The sequence below is a fragment of the Astatotilapia calliptera genome, chromosome 16 (assembly GCF_900246225.1).
Source record: "Astatotilapia calliptera chromosome 16, fAstCal1.2, whole genome shotgun sequence".
Lineage (NCBI taxonomy): Eukaryota > Metazoa > Chordata > Actinopteri > Cichliformes > Cichlidae > Astatotilapia > Astatotilapia calliptera.
This window is the reverse complement of record NC_039317.1, coordinates 22,835,064-22,853,356: the sequence shown is the minus strand read 5'-3', so window position 1 is coordinate 22,853,356 and position 18,293 is coordinate 22,835,064. Positions and strand designations below refer to the sequence as shown.

General features: G+C 39.0%; 1 protein-coding gene across 4 annotated transcripts in view; it reads right to left on the bottom strand.

The window, feature by feature from the left end:
- Positions 1 to 5,371, bottom strand: part of erbb4b (erb-b2 receptor tyrosine kinase 4b) — a 323,985-nt gene extending 318,614 nt beyond the window's left edge. For all 4 annotated transcript variants that reach the window (XM_026144460.1, XM_026144464.1, XM_026144463.1 and 1 more), the window contains exon 1: positions 4,985 to 5,371. In XM_026144460.1, the coding sequence (XP_026000245.1) occupies positions 4,985 to 5,063 (79 nt within the window). In that variant the 5' untranslated portion in view covers positions 5,064 to 5,371. The remainder of the gene's footprint in view (positions 1 to 4,984) is intronic.
- Positions 5,372 to 18,293: the final 12,922 nt, after the last annotated feature.

Genomic DNA, 18,293 nt, shown 5'->3' with positions numbered 1-18,293 from the left:
ATTTAACGTTGAAAAAATAATGAAGTTATTTGATTGATAGCTACAAGAATATGGCTGATAGCAGAACAGATTTAGGCTGATAGTCTTACTTTAGGCTTAATTAGGCCAAAAACACGTAAGTCTATTTTTCATATTTATATTCATATGATAGCAGACATGAACCTTGCACCACTAGCGATAAAGAGAAAGCAAATCTGTTAAGAAATTTTTATTTTATTTTACTTTTATTTTTGCCTGACACATGTCCTCTTTTCTTGGAGTGCTGCGTATTGGACCACAACACACACAAAAAGTTGAATGGTAGCAACAGCACTGAGATTTTCTTTTCTTTCAGCAAGCTTGCTCTGGTTGCCCTAAAAGCATACGTGCCATCCTAATTAAGGTCCATCTGATTGATTTCCCCCAACTAAAATTCAGTCCCCCCATCTGTCTAAAATAGCTAGAGTACATTGTCAAAGATACCAAGCAGGGCCTCGCTCCTGCTTGTGTATACGCGTGTTTGCTGCACTACCTTGTTAATGAAGGACTTTGGTTGCTGTGTATTCAGCACTCAGGGCCATGTTACACGGAGGCAATCAGCCTTTCTATTTGCATGTCTTTCTCTCACTCCTTTTGCTTTCATTCTCTCTCCAACAAACACAGAAACTCAAAGCTTGCTCAATTTACAGAGAGGAAAAAAAGAGAAATCATAAAAGCATAGGAGCACAGACGGAATGAGTGATAAACATGAAACAAGCATTCTGTCTTCAAGAGTTAAGACACCTTTTCAGATCTAAAGTAATCTAAGAGCTTGAAAGTCATGTTTCAAACATAAAAGTTGCTTTTTTTATATACAGATGTCCTATAAACAGCTGCCCAGATTAAGGGATGCACGTCCATGGGTGATGGCCTGTGATCTAATTATGACATCCCTCACTAAAGGGACATTTATTAGGTAAGCTGACAATGACACATGTCAAAATAGACGTGGATGTATGGTGCATTTGTAATGGCAGGTGATAAATGAAGGTGCATCGTTTGCAAAGGTCACAGAGGATGCGAGCCAATCATTTCTGCTGATGTAGATAGGAACCTGACTGATTATAAGCCCAGCAAAAATCCAACACGATACCTTTACTTGTGTGTTCAGAAAAGAAAACTCTCAAAAAACATTTGGAAATTCAGTGCTAAGTAATCAATAGTGAACTAAGACATCCTGGTAGTAACTAAATGGTAAATGGTCTGTATTTGTATAGCGCTTTACTTGGTCCTAAGGACCCCAAAGCGCTTTACACTATACACAATCATCCACCCATTCACACACACATTCACACACTGGTGATATTGTGTAATATTCTTTAATCAGTAGGCCAGTACACATAAATCTTAATGATTTCCTACAATACTACGATTGCACAAAGAGAAAATTCTTAGTCTGGCTGGCTGGGGGTTTAAATAACACAACAAATCATTGTCTGTTTTTGTATTTTTATCATTAAAGAGGAAACACTGACTCACCAGACAGATTAATCTAAAAGCTACATATATGTGCATCTAACGGTCCTTTTCTCAAATTCTAAAAATAGCTTATTTTCCATATTTTTTTTTTTTAATAATTTCAGCAACTTTTAAAAACAATACAGGAGGGTCTTGCATCAGGCTATAATAGCAGTAACTGAATTTACTTTATTGTGGAAAAGTGGCTTTATATTGCTCCCTATGTGTTACTCTGGCCAATAAAGAAAGGACAAAAGCAGAAATGTTTATGTTCTTCTTTTCTTTTTCATTCTAATAAAATGCCTGGTGGTGGTAGACGGTCAAAGCTTCTTTAATGGGTGACAGCAGATAGGACTATAAGCGTGTTCTGTCCAGCTATGTTGGCTCCTCAGTGTCATATCATTCTTTCATTATCCTTGATGCTGGACAAAAAGGGAAAAATATACAATGAGGAGACATTTACAAGAAGTGCCAGGGTCTCCTGTAAAAGGTGCAGAACTGGTTGAAAAAAAAAGAACTATCTTGTCTCCCTTTCTAGTAGGATCCCTGTCAGTGTCACCCTCAAACCTTAAATGTACTGTGACCACACACATCAGCTTACAAATAGGACAGTACTGTCAGTTTCAACCCAATAAACAGTGAGTGCCACTGTAAGTTAAAGGTTGTAGTTGCATTCTGTTCAGCAAATTAGGAAAGAAGACGCCGCTCAAAGCCATAAAACAGAAGGGATGTAGTTTATCCAGATTGCAGTGGTTACATGCAAGTGAAAAAACTCCATGCACATGCAGACGCATTCAACAGATGATTTGAAGGCGCTCCTGTGCACAAAATATATGAATATTCATAAACACAAACAGAGTTTTGGAATGTGGCCATATGGTTCAGAATTGCAAGCTGTATCAATTTCCAAACTTGTTCAGCTGTAGTGTGAAACTGCAGTCCAGTGAAGAGGAGTGTGCACAGTGGACTCACATGGGGGACATTCAGCATATTGCAGGCATGTACCCTGCTGTCATGAAGCATAAAAGTCCAGTTTAGCACAGGATTTTCTTTAAGTGGGGTTTTTAACACTAAACAGAAGAAAATAAATGACATGAAGGTGATGAAAAGTTCATAAAATTTCAAAGCAAAGAATTCAACTGAGGATTTTATGCATATTTATGGATATTTGTATCTTGGGACATATTAAGATAGATGCCAACGTTAAGTGAGGAAACTCAAGAAAAAGAAACTTTGAGCATGAACGCGTGTGCATTTTCTTATTTTTCAACTGAACATAAGATAACCATAACACCCGCGCTCACATCCGCGCACGGGCGCGCGCGCGCGCACACACACACACACACACACACACACACACACACACACACACACATATTTGAGCATCCGTTTCTGTTCTGTTTCGTTTTATGTTATTTTACTATTTTCCAATATTATTGAAATGATTTGGAGCTTCACTGTTGGTCGAAGCTTGTCTAGTCAGAAAAGACATTACGACTGTGATCTTCATACATAGGTGCGTCAGATAATGTATAACGAAATCCATATTTTTTCTTTCCGGATGTTATTTAAAAAATTAATTTAAAAAATGTAAATTTAACTTCGAAATATGAGCCTTGCTCGGACACGATTAAGATAAACCCCAGGATAAAGTAATGTTATCAAAAACAATAAGTTGACTAAAATAAATGAGCAAAAATATATAACTGCTTTTATTTTGGAACAACAATATATTATGTTAGGAATATTATTTTGACGACGTGCAGCACACGTGGTGAGTGTAAAGCAAAAAACAAAAACAAGAAAACAAACATGTGGAAGCATCCCTCCATGCCCTGTCTCCTGAACTGCATTCAACATTTTAATTCAGTCACTGTCTCTCAGCTGTAAGGCTCTCACACACGAGGATTTATTAAAACACGGGTTAGAATTTTAGATGTGCCCTAATATTTGTGCATTATACATCACATTTAACGCAGTATGATGTTTAAATAATCGCGAGAGACGTGGTGCCAAAAGAACTTATATTGTTTGAAATTGGGTTTTTTGATGTTGCTGTTATTTATTTATTTATTTATTTTTTGTGGTGTTATACGCCTTAAGTCACATAAATATGACTCTAAGATATGCAGGGTGAAACTGTTTAACAGTCAGCATGAGGGGAAAAACGACTGTGTGTGAATTACGATCTAAAGATGCTGTGTCAGTGCAGCCGATACTTGGATTTAGTCTAATTTTAGTCGTAGTCATCCCAAAATGTGATTATCAGTGGTGATGATGGTGGTTGATGAGGTGGTATTGCTTTTGTCTAACTAATCTCTCTCTCTCTCTCTCTCTCTCTCTCTCTCTCTCTCTCTCACACACACACACACACACACACACACACACACACACACACACACACACACACACACACACACACACACACACGAAGACGCACAGACACCGCTGAGTGCACCTATACCTCCCTGCGCGTAAAGAGCGCCCCTGCACTCTACAAACAGTACTGCTACTGTCAGAGCGAAAAGTCCCGTGCGCTGCAACGATGGTCGTCAATTTGTGCTCCACAGGATCCCCGAGGGCATTTACTATAAAACGATGAATAATCTAATTTGACTATAATCCGCTTTGTTTTTATCCCGATTACAGAATGCACGTACATGTTCACCACTCTTATCATCGTTTGCACAGGTGAGAGTTACACAGATCAACACAAACAACAAGCCAAAAAAACCTAGTAATATAGAGAGCGTTCCCACAGCAGTCTCTGCAGGACTCAACGGTTTAAAGTAGTCTGAATCACCGGGTGACTACTTGCGGAGCCTCAAGCTGTTACTGTTAATACAACCCACTGTCCAACCAGCCAAATTCATCAAAAACAATAACCATGGGGTTACGTCTTATTACCATGACGACAGTTGTGATTATTGGGATAAATTAGTCAGAAGGGGAAGAAAGAGCAGAGATTGAAAGCAACTTTTGAAATAGTTTTGCGTTAGACAGCCTGTCTATCCACAGGAGGGAAAACAGGAGCACAGTAGCCTGTTGTAAACCAAGGCTATAACTCCTCTGTGTTTGTCTAGCTATGTCCTGAGGACACGTGTGATGAACAACAAATGCTCTCATTTCTCTCCAAATTCAACAGTGCCGCTCTGCGCAAGAAGACGGAGCGACGCGCTCGCCTGGATCCTTTCGTCTTGTCAGATGTACTGCTACAACCTGCCATCTGCTCTGACCAACACCTGTGTCTCTGTGCAACTGTGATCTTTACGTCATCTCATTGGCCGCTGTTTAAGACGTTCTCCGGCGTTAGAATTCAGTGCTGGTGGTGAAACCGTATTAGCGGGTTTGATGTGATCTGTTAAGCTCCAATAGCCATATGCGCAACAAAGAACAGTAACAGAAAAGTATGCACGGTGGGTAGTTGTGCTGCGCTCAGCGCGCACTAACCATCTCCGCGGACACACAGTTTTGCGCACTGGGGAGCATAGGGTTGGAATTCACTCACCTGATTGTGAAAAGCTGAACCCAAACAAGAGGCAAGTCAGAAGAAAGCCGAAGCAACACTGGGCAGTCGTTGGTTTCATTGTTGTGCTTAGCAAGTATCCCCTTTAAATTCACATGTCCAGCAGCGTATCCTTCCCTGAAACAGCCAGAAAGGATGGATCGTTTGGGTTTGACGCCTCTTGGGCGTGCGACTTTGGGGACTTTGGTTGCTTTTAAGTAAGTTTGCAGTTTGTCCGAGTGTCCTTTTCCTGTCCTCTCTGAGCCTTCGGGCTTAAAATTGTGGCTTACTTGACGGCAGAGACAGTCGAATAATAGTTTCCTACGCACGCTCTGAAAAGCTTGTCTAAACAGTGTAAAGCAGTACTCATGGCATTACTCCCCGACTTGGATACAGTATGCAGCTGCAGACTCGCATTTTTCGGACACACCTCCCAGTCCCCGAACTCCTCCTACACGCACTGCGATTGGCACAGGTACCCGACTATCATCCTTAACCCCGCCAGTTTAGACTTCATGCATTGTCCCATTGGTTACCACAAGATCCCAAAACCTCATGAATTTGTGCGTCGGCTCTGTTGCACCTGTCACACCGAACACAGCAGAGATCAATCCTGCCAGAAGGATTTATGGGTGTACTGAGTAAAATAAAACAGAATACCACTTACCAGTGGTGGATTCCCATGTGCTATGAAATATGTGATCCGGATAAGGTATATTTTCATCTTGTAAGATTTGATTCAATACTAAACCGTGAAAACGGTACATAAAATTTATGCTTAGAATGGAAATAGCATAGTTTCATCAGGTTTATTGTGAACGAAGTTCCCATTTTTCCTGTAGTCCCCCCCATAAATAAATAAATAAATAATTGATCTACTCTAATCCCACTTCATTTTATAAGGTTACCGCATAAGTATAATCAAGTAAATAAGGGCATGTATTCTTACAGCAAAATCATAAACCATTTGTTTCTTTGTTTTGCTTTTCTGCATCTTGAGACAAGATTTTCATTTTTCATCACTTATCAGGCTACATTACTCCTGAAGGCAATATATCTCCATATCCAAGAGAAACATTTCCCCACCAGGGGATGGTCTTGGTGTAAATGACACAAATAAAAGTCAAACAGAACGTTTAGATAGCGGTATTATTGTGCTCACTGAGCTATTTGTAAGAGTTTGAAACCAGTGACTTTGGAGTAGCGGGAAAATAACTTAAGATAATGGGGGTAAATGCAAAACAACATGACAAAAGGTTATTACTTTCACCAGCTGCTGACTACTTTTGCACTTTAAAAAGAGAGGTGAATGCCTCCTGGAGTTGCAATATGCCCACACATCTGGACAGAAAACATGCACTCTGACTGTCCCCCAACTCAAAGTTTTCTTGAAACATGCACACGCACTCAAATGTGATCACAAGTGCGGGCAAAGTCCGAAAAAGGCTTGAAATACTTGAGTGATGTTTGTCTCATAGAGTTGGTTCATCAGAAAGTCAAAGCAACATTGTTACAAAACACTTTTACCCATTTAGACTATATTTACCTGCATGAATGAATGGTTTATAATGGAGCTTAGACACATTTTATAACACCTTAAGTTGAAATGGAAAAGTCACTCAGATTATTAGATTGACTATATGGCACCACAACAGCAATATGTTGAGGGCTTTAAAAGACAGAAGTATGATATTAATGCTCTGTTTTTAGCTTTATTATGACTAGATGAGGCAGATTTTAATTGCAATAAAAGCATATCCACACAGTGAGCAATAATCTACCCCGGCCAATAAACATCAATCTTTTAGCTATAGTTCATCCAGGGCCTTTGCTCTCACATTTACTGAGGTATTCCATTCACTGGCACTAACCCACAGATTCCGATACTTGAACACTGAGCTGAACTTTCTGATTCAAGTGTACAGTTTGGAAAATGGGATGCATACAGTTTCAGCTTTCACTTTCAAGAAAGTCAAAAGGCTCTGTTGTTTTCAGCTTGGCTGCAGAATGAATAGTGCACTGAACTGTGAGGGGCACTTCTTGAACCTCTGCTGCAGTGTTGACCCTTCACCAGTGGGGGGCAGTCCATTTCTCGCCACACAGGTCAGAGGTCCGGTGGCGTGGCGCGGTGGGTGGTGGGAGGTTCAAGCTGCCACCTACAGTTTCCTGACTCTGTCTTTGACACTGGCTTCCTATCACACAGAAGCTTTATTAAATATTCCAAAGCAAAAATGAGCTTTTAATATTACTGACACTACAAATTTATTAAGAAATATTGAAAAATGAGATCTGGCAGCATGCTATGAGGAGAGGCTTCACTCTAAATATGCCCCAAATGGCTGACGTTTATCATTTTTAATACCAAAAATGCAATTTAGCAACGTTGTGTATTTTCATTATACATTATGCTTTAAGTGGCACCTTCTGACAGTATCAACCTAATGCTGTCAATTAGGTAATTTATTCCAGGGATTATGAGAGGGAATGAGATGAGGTTTCGTGTGTTCTTCTAGGCGTCCCCAAGTGCCTGCTGTACAGCTAATCTAATACATAACCCCCTGATTTGTTTAATGGATGAGACTTTGCTGCTGCAAGAGGCACGCCAATAAAAGCCAGGCCCTCCAGAGGCTATTGTGCCTCATAATGATGCCAGACACACAATGTGAGAGTTATGAAGCAATTTTTTATCATGCAGCACATTGTTTTGCTCTGTTGGTGCCATGCAAGTAAAGGCAATCTCTCCCTGCAGCATAGCACTTCTCCCCCACACTTAGATAAACCTTCAGTATGATAAACTATCCGAGCAACATGTTGCAGAGATGAAGGAAGTTAATGACCGTAATACACGTCTGGAACTGATGATTAGGTAGTCATAGACAACTAAGACTTTTCATTATCTGTTTGTTAATTTTCAGGTAGATTTTTTTCTGTTTATATATTGAAGGATGTCAGTTTTGCATACCAGTTCAACCCCATATCCCCTCCGACACCAGCTATTAAAATGAGAGGTTACACAGTGAGGTTATGAGGTTATAAGCTTCATTCCCTCCATTTTTATATATATCAAAATGTCTTTAAAACAATATGATGAACGTGTGAACGTGTGACTTCTACAAACACGTGAAACCAACTATTTACTAAATTGCTTACTTTTTGAGCAGCAGTTAAGTCATGTGCATCTATACAAAGGACCCTCGGATAGTAGCAGTCAAGGTCTTCTTTCATGCCTTTGATTGCTTCTATCTTTCCTCGACAATAAGGAAGAAAGAATATGAACAATAACCAAAAGTAAAAAAGAAAAGAAAAACTTGAGTTTTCTTAGATGCCAGAGTTGCAAAAACTCAGAGGCATTTGTTACTGTCAAAACGAAATGGTTTGTTGAATATATAATATTGAAGTTGTCTAGGGAAGGCAACGGAAGAACCAAAAGACTATCACAACAACGTATTTCACACTTTTTTTAATCCACTGTGCTGAAAACTCAAATCAATATCAGCGTGGCTGCATATATTAATCTCAGGGAATACAGATAACTATGATTCAATAAAAATGTACATTTAGCACTCAAACGGGTCTTTTTGCCATTAATGCTGCTCGATCTAAAGCACATGTTTAGCTGTTTATTAATCATTTTGGATCAGATGTGGGTTTTGGACATGCTCATTCCATAATGACAAAGGACAAACAGCAGTAATGAGAATTTTCAAGTATAGATTGCCACTGATTCTATCTATCAGCTGACAGCTCAGTCTGCAGGCTGTTCTCAAGTCATACAAGACAGTGGATAGATAAACAGAGATGACACATCATTTGTCATATTGACTGATAAAAATTCAATCAGCAGCCACCCCCACCTTCCTGTTCCTCTTTGTAATTATTCACTGTTAATGGACACTTTTTGGAAAAGTAACTTTGTTTTAAGCGTTCTAATTTTTAAACGGCTAAATTAAATATATGTTAATAACATGGTATTTGGTTTCTGTTAAGAAATTCAGACCTTTTTGCCCCCTTTTAAGTCATAAGACAGTGCTCATTTGCATTGCATAAAATGGTTTTTAGCAAGTCACAGTGCCAGAGCCAGTGTGGAAATGCCATAATCTGCTGCTCCTCTGGTCACTCGATGTGCTTAAAGCCAAGTCTGATGCCCCCTTTTAATACACAAACCAAGGCATTCGGTAAGAGATGAGTTATAACTTTTGCTTTCTTGTGATATTCCTCCATAGTTTCTTGCTTTTGTTGTGGTTTTCAGATGTTCAATCCACAGATCCATCTAACATCCTACTGTTTTCATTTATTAACTTTATCTTTTGGCATCAGATACCATGTAAATGGTGTCTGATGCTGTAAATGGTGTTTTACTTAATTTCTATAATCTATATTAGTGCGTATGCCATGAAAGGTCTCCCAGTTTACTATGATGCATCTATGCTATGCTATCCTAAATTAGGTTTGAATGCATAACAAGGTTAATATTCATGTGCAGACCAGGAAATCTTTGGCTACATGAAAGCCAACATACAACACTCTGGACTAAATAGTCATGAGTGACTCAGATAACTCGTGCTGGTGTGAATCATATCAGAAATTCAGCTTATTATAAACTATATGCTACTGGAGCAAGCGCAAACAACATTAAGGCTGGCAGTGTTTTTACACAGAGTGGTATTAATTACCTCAAAAATAATTTTATATGCTGGTGACTGATCATCCTGTCATCAGACGCCACAAGGAAGTGATTAACTTCCCTCCGCGTAACATGGCATTACATTTGTTGCATTGGTTCAGGCATGAAATCCGGATGCAGTAACAGTCCATCATACATGTCACTTTAACTTGGGTGTTTTTAAATATGAGGATTTTTCAGACAGCTTGCTTGCTGCATATTGATTATTCCACTGTCAATATTATGTGCAATTTCTGTACATCTGCAAGTAGACTTTCACAGAAAATTCAAACTGAAGGATTGCTTAAAGATTCACTCAGATTTTCACAGCATGGCCGCTATCACAGTAATTCCTACTTTTAAGACAGATGAGCCAGTCTTGAGTCAGTCAGTGTAAAAATTACACTAAAGCTAAAAAATGACAACCTGGCTGCATCCATGGAAGAGAAATTCCTCCGTGTTTACATCAGTGTTGTAGTCTAGCCAAGCATAAATCATAAAAAGTCCCTATTTTCCACTGTAATTTATTCATAGTCACTATGTTGAGAAAGAAGAAGCATCAGGGATTATTTGGTTTTAAGAAGACTTGTCTGTCTCTCCCTATATACATATGTGTGTATATGTATACATGTACTATAAAACATGTAAATACCCACAGCAATACAGATAGCCCTCTGAGTACACGTGTCGTACATTCAGCGCCATTTCCTTTGACATTTCTCCTATCATCAGACTCATATGGTGGCTAAAGAATCATCTGAAAGTCTGACTGGCTCTGCATGTGCCTGACTCTGTGAGCAATAAGCAGTGTTAGCACATTACACACACATGATTACGTGGCCATTTCCTCAGTGAATGAGTCTCATCAGAAGTCAGTGAAGAAGCCACTGAGTGTGTAATTGTTTCCCATTAGGGGAAATGTTGACTGCCATCGAGTAGCATCTCACTGCAGAGTTTGCTGACGAATGCTCACTGTCCACTGAGTGAAGCGGGTTAATTCTGCTGTGGGTTATGATGGAATTACCCCAAACTCCAAAACCATCAGATCAGCCCAAGGATGAGGGTGATGTGTTATATTGTGTTTTTTTTGCCCTGCAGGATAAGAGGTCAGATTCTTGTTGATTCACTTCAGTGACACCAGACTTTAAACATTATCAGTCATGTCGATGCCTGTAGCTCTCTGTGGTCCAGATGCAGTCTTTGCAATCTATCTATCTATCTATCTATCTATCTATCTATCTATCTATCTATCTATCTATCTATCTATCTATCTATCTATCTATCTATCTATCTATCTATCTATCTATCTATCTATCTATCTATCTATCTATCTATCTATCTATCTATCTATCTATCTATATATATATTTATATATATATATATATATATATATATATATATGCAGTGTAATGCGTCCCCATCTTTATGTTCTTTTTTTTGTGCATCTTTACTTGGAAGGGGTTGAATGCATATATCTATTTGCATTTTCATACAGTTTAGGTTGTTTTCTTTTCTCCATCTGCAGTATCTCACACACATACACGCGGGCACGCACACATACACACTGACTAGCCTGCACTGCAGCAATAAATAATTGTTGGCATGTGTCCTTGTGAAGGTGTTGTAAATTGGATAGCTTACATTGCACATTACAGGCCGGTCAAAAGTTCAAAAGTGACCAACCATGTCAGGTGAGACTTGAAGATGAGACAAAGAAAGGACTTTGCTCAGGTTATTAATGCTGCCCTTGATGAGCTTTGCTGCTGCACTCTTAGGCTGAATGTGTGGAAGCCGTAATCATCCGTGGTTTGTTAGGTTCGCTTTATAATGCTGCCATCTACAGGGCAGAAATGGAAACGTCATCACCACTGCCTGATGTGACTACTGTAGTCCATATGAGTAGAAGGAAGGACAATAATTGATTCAGATAAACCCCAAATAACAAAAATAAGTAAAAAAAATACAGTGTTGTGTCTTGAGCACACTTCACTTCTTTGTATTTTGCTTAAAACAGCCTTGAATCTTAATTTCTGGAGATCACTCAAAGTTTTTCTTTCTACACTGACAGCTTTTTCACTTATTTTCAGTCCAGTCCTTCTAGCTGAACATTTTCAGTGGAATGTTTTCTTTTTTACTTTGATTTTTATTAAGCCACATAACACCAACCTGTGAATTATTCAAGAACAAAAAAGGCACCTAACTCAAGGGATAAACTAGTTTTAGGCACTTTGCTGCTGGCAACCTGCTGCAAAAACACAGAGCTTGCCCCAGTTTCTGAACTTGAATCGATGAAAAATGTCAACGATATCACACTTTGAGAGACACGATACAGTGTTTTTACTGCAACAAGGTGATTCCCAAAAACTATTAGCTAAAAATCTGCATGTCATGGTGTGCAGCACATCCTTAAAATAATTTGATGAAAGTAGACAAGTGGAGGACAAAACAGAGTGGAAGGCTTAAAAATCTATCCATAGCAGATGAGCATTACGTAAAAGTCATGTAATTAATAAGAAAAAAAATCAGTAAAAGTCTCTGGCCCAGATGATCCATGTACTGTTCACCAAAGACTCATCAGAAATGGCCACAGTAGGAGGGTGGCTGCCATTGAAAGCTGTTCTTAAGGAAAGGAAATAGAGAGAAAAGGCTGTGGTATGCCAAATTACACAAGAACTGGACTAAAAATCTGTGGTGATGTGTCTTAAGAAGTGATGAATCCGCATTTGAAATTTTTGCTTCAAATCATTGCAAATATGTATGGAAGAGGGATGAAAAGCGGCACAACAGTGAGTGTCTACAGCCATCTGTACAACACAGTAGGGGCTCTGTCATGATTTGTGGCTGCATTTCACCCAGTGGTGTCAGAGATGTTGTCAGAATTCATGGGATAATGAACACAGAAACCAGAATACCATCAGATTTGATCCATCGTGCAATACCATATGGAAAGTCATCTGATTGAAAACAGCTTAATTTTTAAGCATGACAATGATCCCAGACACACAGTAAAAACATATCTGTATAGAAAAACACTCAAAGGAACACAGTCAGTCATGGATTGGCCTCCCCAGAGCCCGGACCTCAGCATAATCGAAGCAGTGTGGGATCATCCTATTAGACAACTGAAAAAAAAAGGCAGCCAACATCCAAAGATGAGCTGTGAATCTCCTTCAAGAATCCTGGAGAACTATTCCTAAAAACTACTTAAAGAAATTACAAGAAACGTGCCTAAGAGTGTTCAGGCTGTGTTGAAGAATTAATGTGTTCGTAACAAATATTGGGTTTCAAATTTGTGAGAACTGTACTGCATAAAGGCAAACTGTTTCTGTCTTAATATAGTATTTCCATTTAGTTTTGAGCATGTTTCAATGTCACATCTATAATTTCATATTTTTCTAAAAACATGAAGAAATGAAGGATGTCTCAAGACAAATATCCAACGAGAACAGACATTACCTGGATAAAGTGTTAGAAAATCGAATTTAAATCTAATGTAATCAAATTGATATAATTGTTATTCTTAATTTTTATGAGCGTTCTAGTTGTATTATTTCTAGTGAACTACTTCTTTTTTAGTTATGCAAATAAAACATTATTAAACTACTGCAATATTGTCAACTCCCAAGGGTGCCGACTACAGTGAAAGCTTTACACAGTTTGACCACTTGATGGCAGTAAGAGAAAGCATCTGAATGGTAGTTACTATCCAAGGGCACAGCTGCTGCATAAAGAGATAAAGAGAGGGTGTGTGTGTGTGTGTGTGTGTGTGTGTGTGTGTGTGTGTGTGTGTGTGTGTGTGTGTGTGTGTGTGTGTGTGTGTGTGTGTGTGTGTGTTCTTTTAGGTGGGTGGCCAGACAGAGAAAAGAGACAACACGGTCCACATAGGAAATAGTTCTGTGTAGAGCAGAAAAAACCCTCTTCTCTACAAAGAAACGTGGCCAAGTAAAAATAAGGTAATAAAAGTAATATTATTCACAGTCAGTCATTGAAAAGTAACAGTTCTCTTCTGAAGGGCACAAACTAAAGACCCTTTTTACATGAAAACGTTTTTTTTTGTCAGTGGAAAAATACAGCGATCATCAAAATCAATAAAGAGTGACTGTTGAAACTAGGGCTTTCCAGAAAACGCAGCGTCTTAGATGGTAGTTGAGTGTCCGGTACCTCCATGATCAGCCGTATATTAGTTCTTGTGAAACATTTAGCATTGAATGCTGTGCAAAAGATTCATCAGAGCAGCTGGATGTGAACTTTTTTTAGTTGTGTGTTTTTTAACTTTCTTTTCAGATTCTGATTCTGTTTCACATTTGGTTGCTAAAGTGACTTGCTAAACATTAGGCAGCCCGACCAGGAATTCACTATCCTAATGTACATATTGTATCAATAAAACAACTCTGACTCCAGTGTTGCTTTAACACAAATTTATGTTGGTGACCTGACATGAACTTGAATATTTTGAGGAACAGGAGACATTAATGTAACATCACTGACCAGTCTGTGTCTTTTCTCTTGAACTAGACCCGTTTTTGATAAAGTGATAAGGAGAACCATGCTTGTTTAGGTTTAGTGACACTGGTTTGCTTTGGAGCAATCAGATACACAAACACAGTCACCTTTTAAACTTTATAAAGTGAGTGTTTGTGTCTGTGTGCGTGCGTGTGTGATTTCAGATGGAAGGGGCCCAGTTAGGTTGGCCTCAGCACTGTGTAGATATGTGTCAGGATTTCCATCTGAGCCTCCTCCTTCTTCTCTTGACCCAGGAGTCTGCAACCACATGAAAAGCGCTGACATTTGAAACACAAAAGGTAAGAAGCCAACCCAAAGTGCTTGTACCAACTGTTGTATTCTCTTTCTTCCATTTCGCTCGGTTGCAAGACAAGTTGAATGCACGAAATACTCTTTGAAAGAGACAAACAAGCAGTCGCTGTTACTGCTCCCGAATAGCTATTAACTTCTACCTCTTCTGTACCCATTTTACCTTGTGCTACTTTTGAGAAATGAGCAACTTCAGCGACCGATAAAGAATACCCCATATTTTTCATTTTTAGCACAGAATACTAATTTTGTGTTCTATATTTTGCTCTGTTCTTTTGTTTTTGTTTGAGAAAGCATACACATCACAGTTGCAAGATTAACAGTATTAAAATGACAGCATTTCAGTTTGAGTAACAGTGTTGTCCCGGCCTTTTCTGAGAAGTAGACTAAAGCCAAAGCTCTTGGATTTTCTGACAACTCATCAGCATCATTGTACAGAAACAACTGTGTGTGAGACCCACTGTGTTGATAGCTTACAGGCAGCAAAACATGTGTTGACTACAAAGTAGAGCACAAATGTGCTATAATTCAAAACCTGATTTCACTTTGAGTATTACTGCTCTGTTGAAATGCTATCATTACTAACATAGAGTACTATAAAGACTACTGAAGTGTTATGGTGGCCCAGCAATGTAGTCTAGGCTGATGTTGATTGATGATAAAATGCTGAAAAAAACACAAGGAGGAGCTGATATACTGTGCCTCCCCAACCCACATTGAGCTGCAGTCAATGCGATGCAAATGGAATAACATCAAGGGCTGACATTTTATTTTTGCACTTTGGTTTACAGTATGTGTGGTTGCCCTTTAAATCACTTGTGATAATTTTGAACATGACTCCTTCTGTCGACCCCTTTTAGGTCCCACCTCAAAAAAAAAAAAATAAAAAAAAAATAAAAAAAAAATAAAGAAAAATGCAAATACTCTGATACTCTGTGGTGGGAGAGCAGCTTTTCACAGTCAAACTGAAAATGATGAAAAAAATATTTACAGTCCAAGCAAATATTTTTGGAAATGACAGTGATAACATGTGCTTCCCAGCCCATGTCTGACATTCACATCACACCGAATATAGTTTTGAACTGGTGAAACTTCCCTCTCTTTATTTGTTAGTGTGAAAAAAGGGTTAGTGTTCACATTTATTTCCTGTTTTCAGTTCAGCTCATTGCAGCTGTGTATCCATTTATGTCAAACCACCGGTGTCTGTATCCCCACATCCCAATTTCCTACAGTAAACCTGTGGTTGTCTGCTTCATGCCAGTCTTCAAAACTGTATCTTGCCTCCTGGTATGTTTTCACAGTTCAAGACAATCAGCAGGTGTGGACACTACACAACCTTATTTTCTTTCTTTCTGTCATGTTCTCGATCTTCCTGTGTCAGATGCATTCATCCCTCTCAATTTGTCTCTCTCAGTTTCTCTATTAACCCTCTGTTTCTTTCCTGCAGTCGCACTTCCCAAGAAGTGTCTAATGCATGTGCCGCTTATATGTTTACGTTACAAACTTACCATTGCTGACTTTTCTCTCTCTCTTTAACAGTGCTGCCCGTCTTCACACTTTTTCATTGCCTCTTGTAGTAGCACATTATTGTTTTTGTCTGAAATGCACCTATCAACTTGTCTATCTTTTTTTGTGCATGCTGTTCACCCCACAATACCTCCCCATTCAACATGGCTGCAGGAAAGTGGAAGTTCCCCCTCTACTTCCTCCCCACATGAATACTGAGACCTCTCTCTTTTTTCTCTCTGACCACAAACCAGAGAAGGCCTTTTGCACAGTCTGCACAGGGTGTAGTTGGCCTCAAAATCTGAACTATTGAAGCTTCATTTCCAGTGAACTGAAAATATAATTTGCTTGAACCCCGACTTTAAATGGATCTAAACAATTTCAAAGTTGCTAACATGTATAGCAGCCCTATAACTGAACCTGTTCCTTCAGCCAAGTGGGTTAAGAGTGCAAGAGCCGCAGAGGCGCAGACCACCATTACCAGCGCAAATCCCAAGCAGAAAAATTGTAGTGTACCACATCTTTTGCAGTGTTTCCACTGTGACATTACACCAATCAGTCATTGAATTGTATTTATTTTCTCACAGCATTTCTCTTACATTGCAACACCAGCGAACAGTTTAAAACCACATTACTATATGTGATATCAGATTTCTAGCGCTTCAACTTGATTACTCCTAAAATATGGGCGTGTAACAGAAACTAGCTAGGCGTGCAGGTTGTCATCCCGTGTGTATGTGCGTGCACGCATATCTTGTGTTGGTGTGTGTGAACGTTTTAGGGCCTGTCTAAACATCCACCACTACCTGGCAGGAAAAACAGGAACAGGACTTGTCACGAGCCAATTGCACAACGTTGGTGGGGATTCACACAAAAAAGATCTGGAACTACTCCCTGTTCTGTAAGCTTGTAAGCTGAAACCTAAAGGGCAGGCAGCACTCTTGGTATCTCAGACTGTGTGATTTCCAAGTTAAACACTATCCATCTTTATGAATGCAACTTTGCTTTACTGTTCAGTCAGTGTTGACATGCAAGTGTAACTAAATACCTTTTTTCCTGTTTGCTAATAAAGAAATTAAACTGATTTAGCCCAGCCACAGATGATTAATATACTCTTATTTATTCACAACATACTAAGGTTGCTCTTGATATACTGTATGCTGGCTTTCTACAGTACTAGTATAAGGTGTGCTTTGTTTTAATCTGAAGTTGTCTGTATGTAGGGTGGATACCAGTAGTTTCCAGTGCTTTTGCAACTCTGTGCAGCTTTTATTGTCTAACAGGATTTGCAGAAGAAGTTTCACGGGGAGTGGAACCTGGCAGAGGAAGTCTTGCAGTCACAAAGCTTTATTCAGCTATCTGTCCTGAGAAGTAGACAAAAAAAAGGGGCTATAGCTGCACAATACCTAACACTCACATATCAAGCCAGTATCAACAGCAGGTTCCACAAACCAACAATGACTGCCATGACTTACAAATCATACAGTGTTCTATACTTTATTTATGCGGCAGCTACAAAATACTACTCTGTTGTATTTTCTGGGAGAAAACACATTTAGCCCTTTGAAATCTAACAGCTAAAATGGCTTGTTGATTAGACAGCTCATCATAGAGTGACGAGTGTGTACTTCATCTGCAGATTGGCACGATTTCAGGTTCATGTGTCATCATTTTCCTTGACCACTGAAAACCATGGCACTGACTCAAACCTTGAAAGTGACTAAAAGGTTAATTTTCAACATGTCAGACTCTAAGAAATGTCATAGTACGGTAAGCACCGTCATAATCAATGACAGATTAGTTATACTTAGTAATAAAAAGAAAATAGTAAGTAATAGTGATGAATAACTGTGATGACTACCAAGCACCATGAAAATGTAGTATATTTTGATATACGACGTTTAGAAATATTGTGTTTTTTGTGATATTGTAATAATTACTGACTCAAAATGATGGCAATAATCTATTTTTCAAATAAACTTTTTTTTCCTTTGCTTTCGGCATGGAATGGGTGAATATGTTTTTCCTTTTTTTTTGTTTTTTTGTTTTTCTTTTTTTGCAACAGTACCACAAAGAGGGCAGGTGTATCACTCCTATGCTGAAAGTATGACTCAAACAGAGATATCATCTAGATGGGAGCAAACAATCAACTGACAGGCAGAAAACTGGAGGAATCTGAACATGAAAAGATACAGTTTGGGGTCTGTTCAGGCTTTGCACTTCTCAGTTTTGCGACCGCCTTCACGCAGCTTTGATTTAGTATGTGTTTGCTGTGTGAATATGTGTGAGGGTGTCTGTGTGCAATATACCGATTAAAGAAGTAAGGGGGTG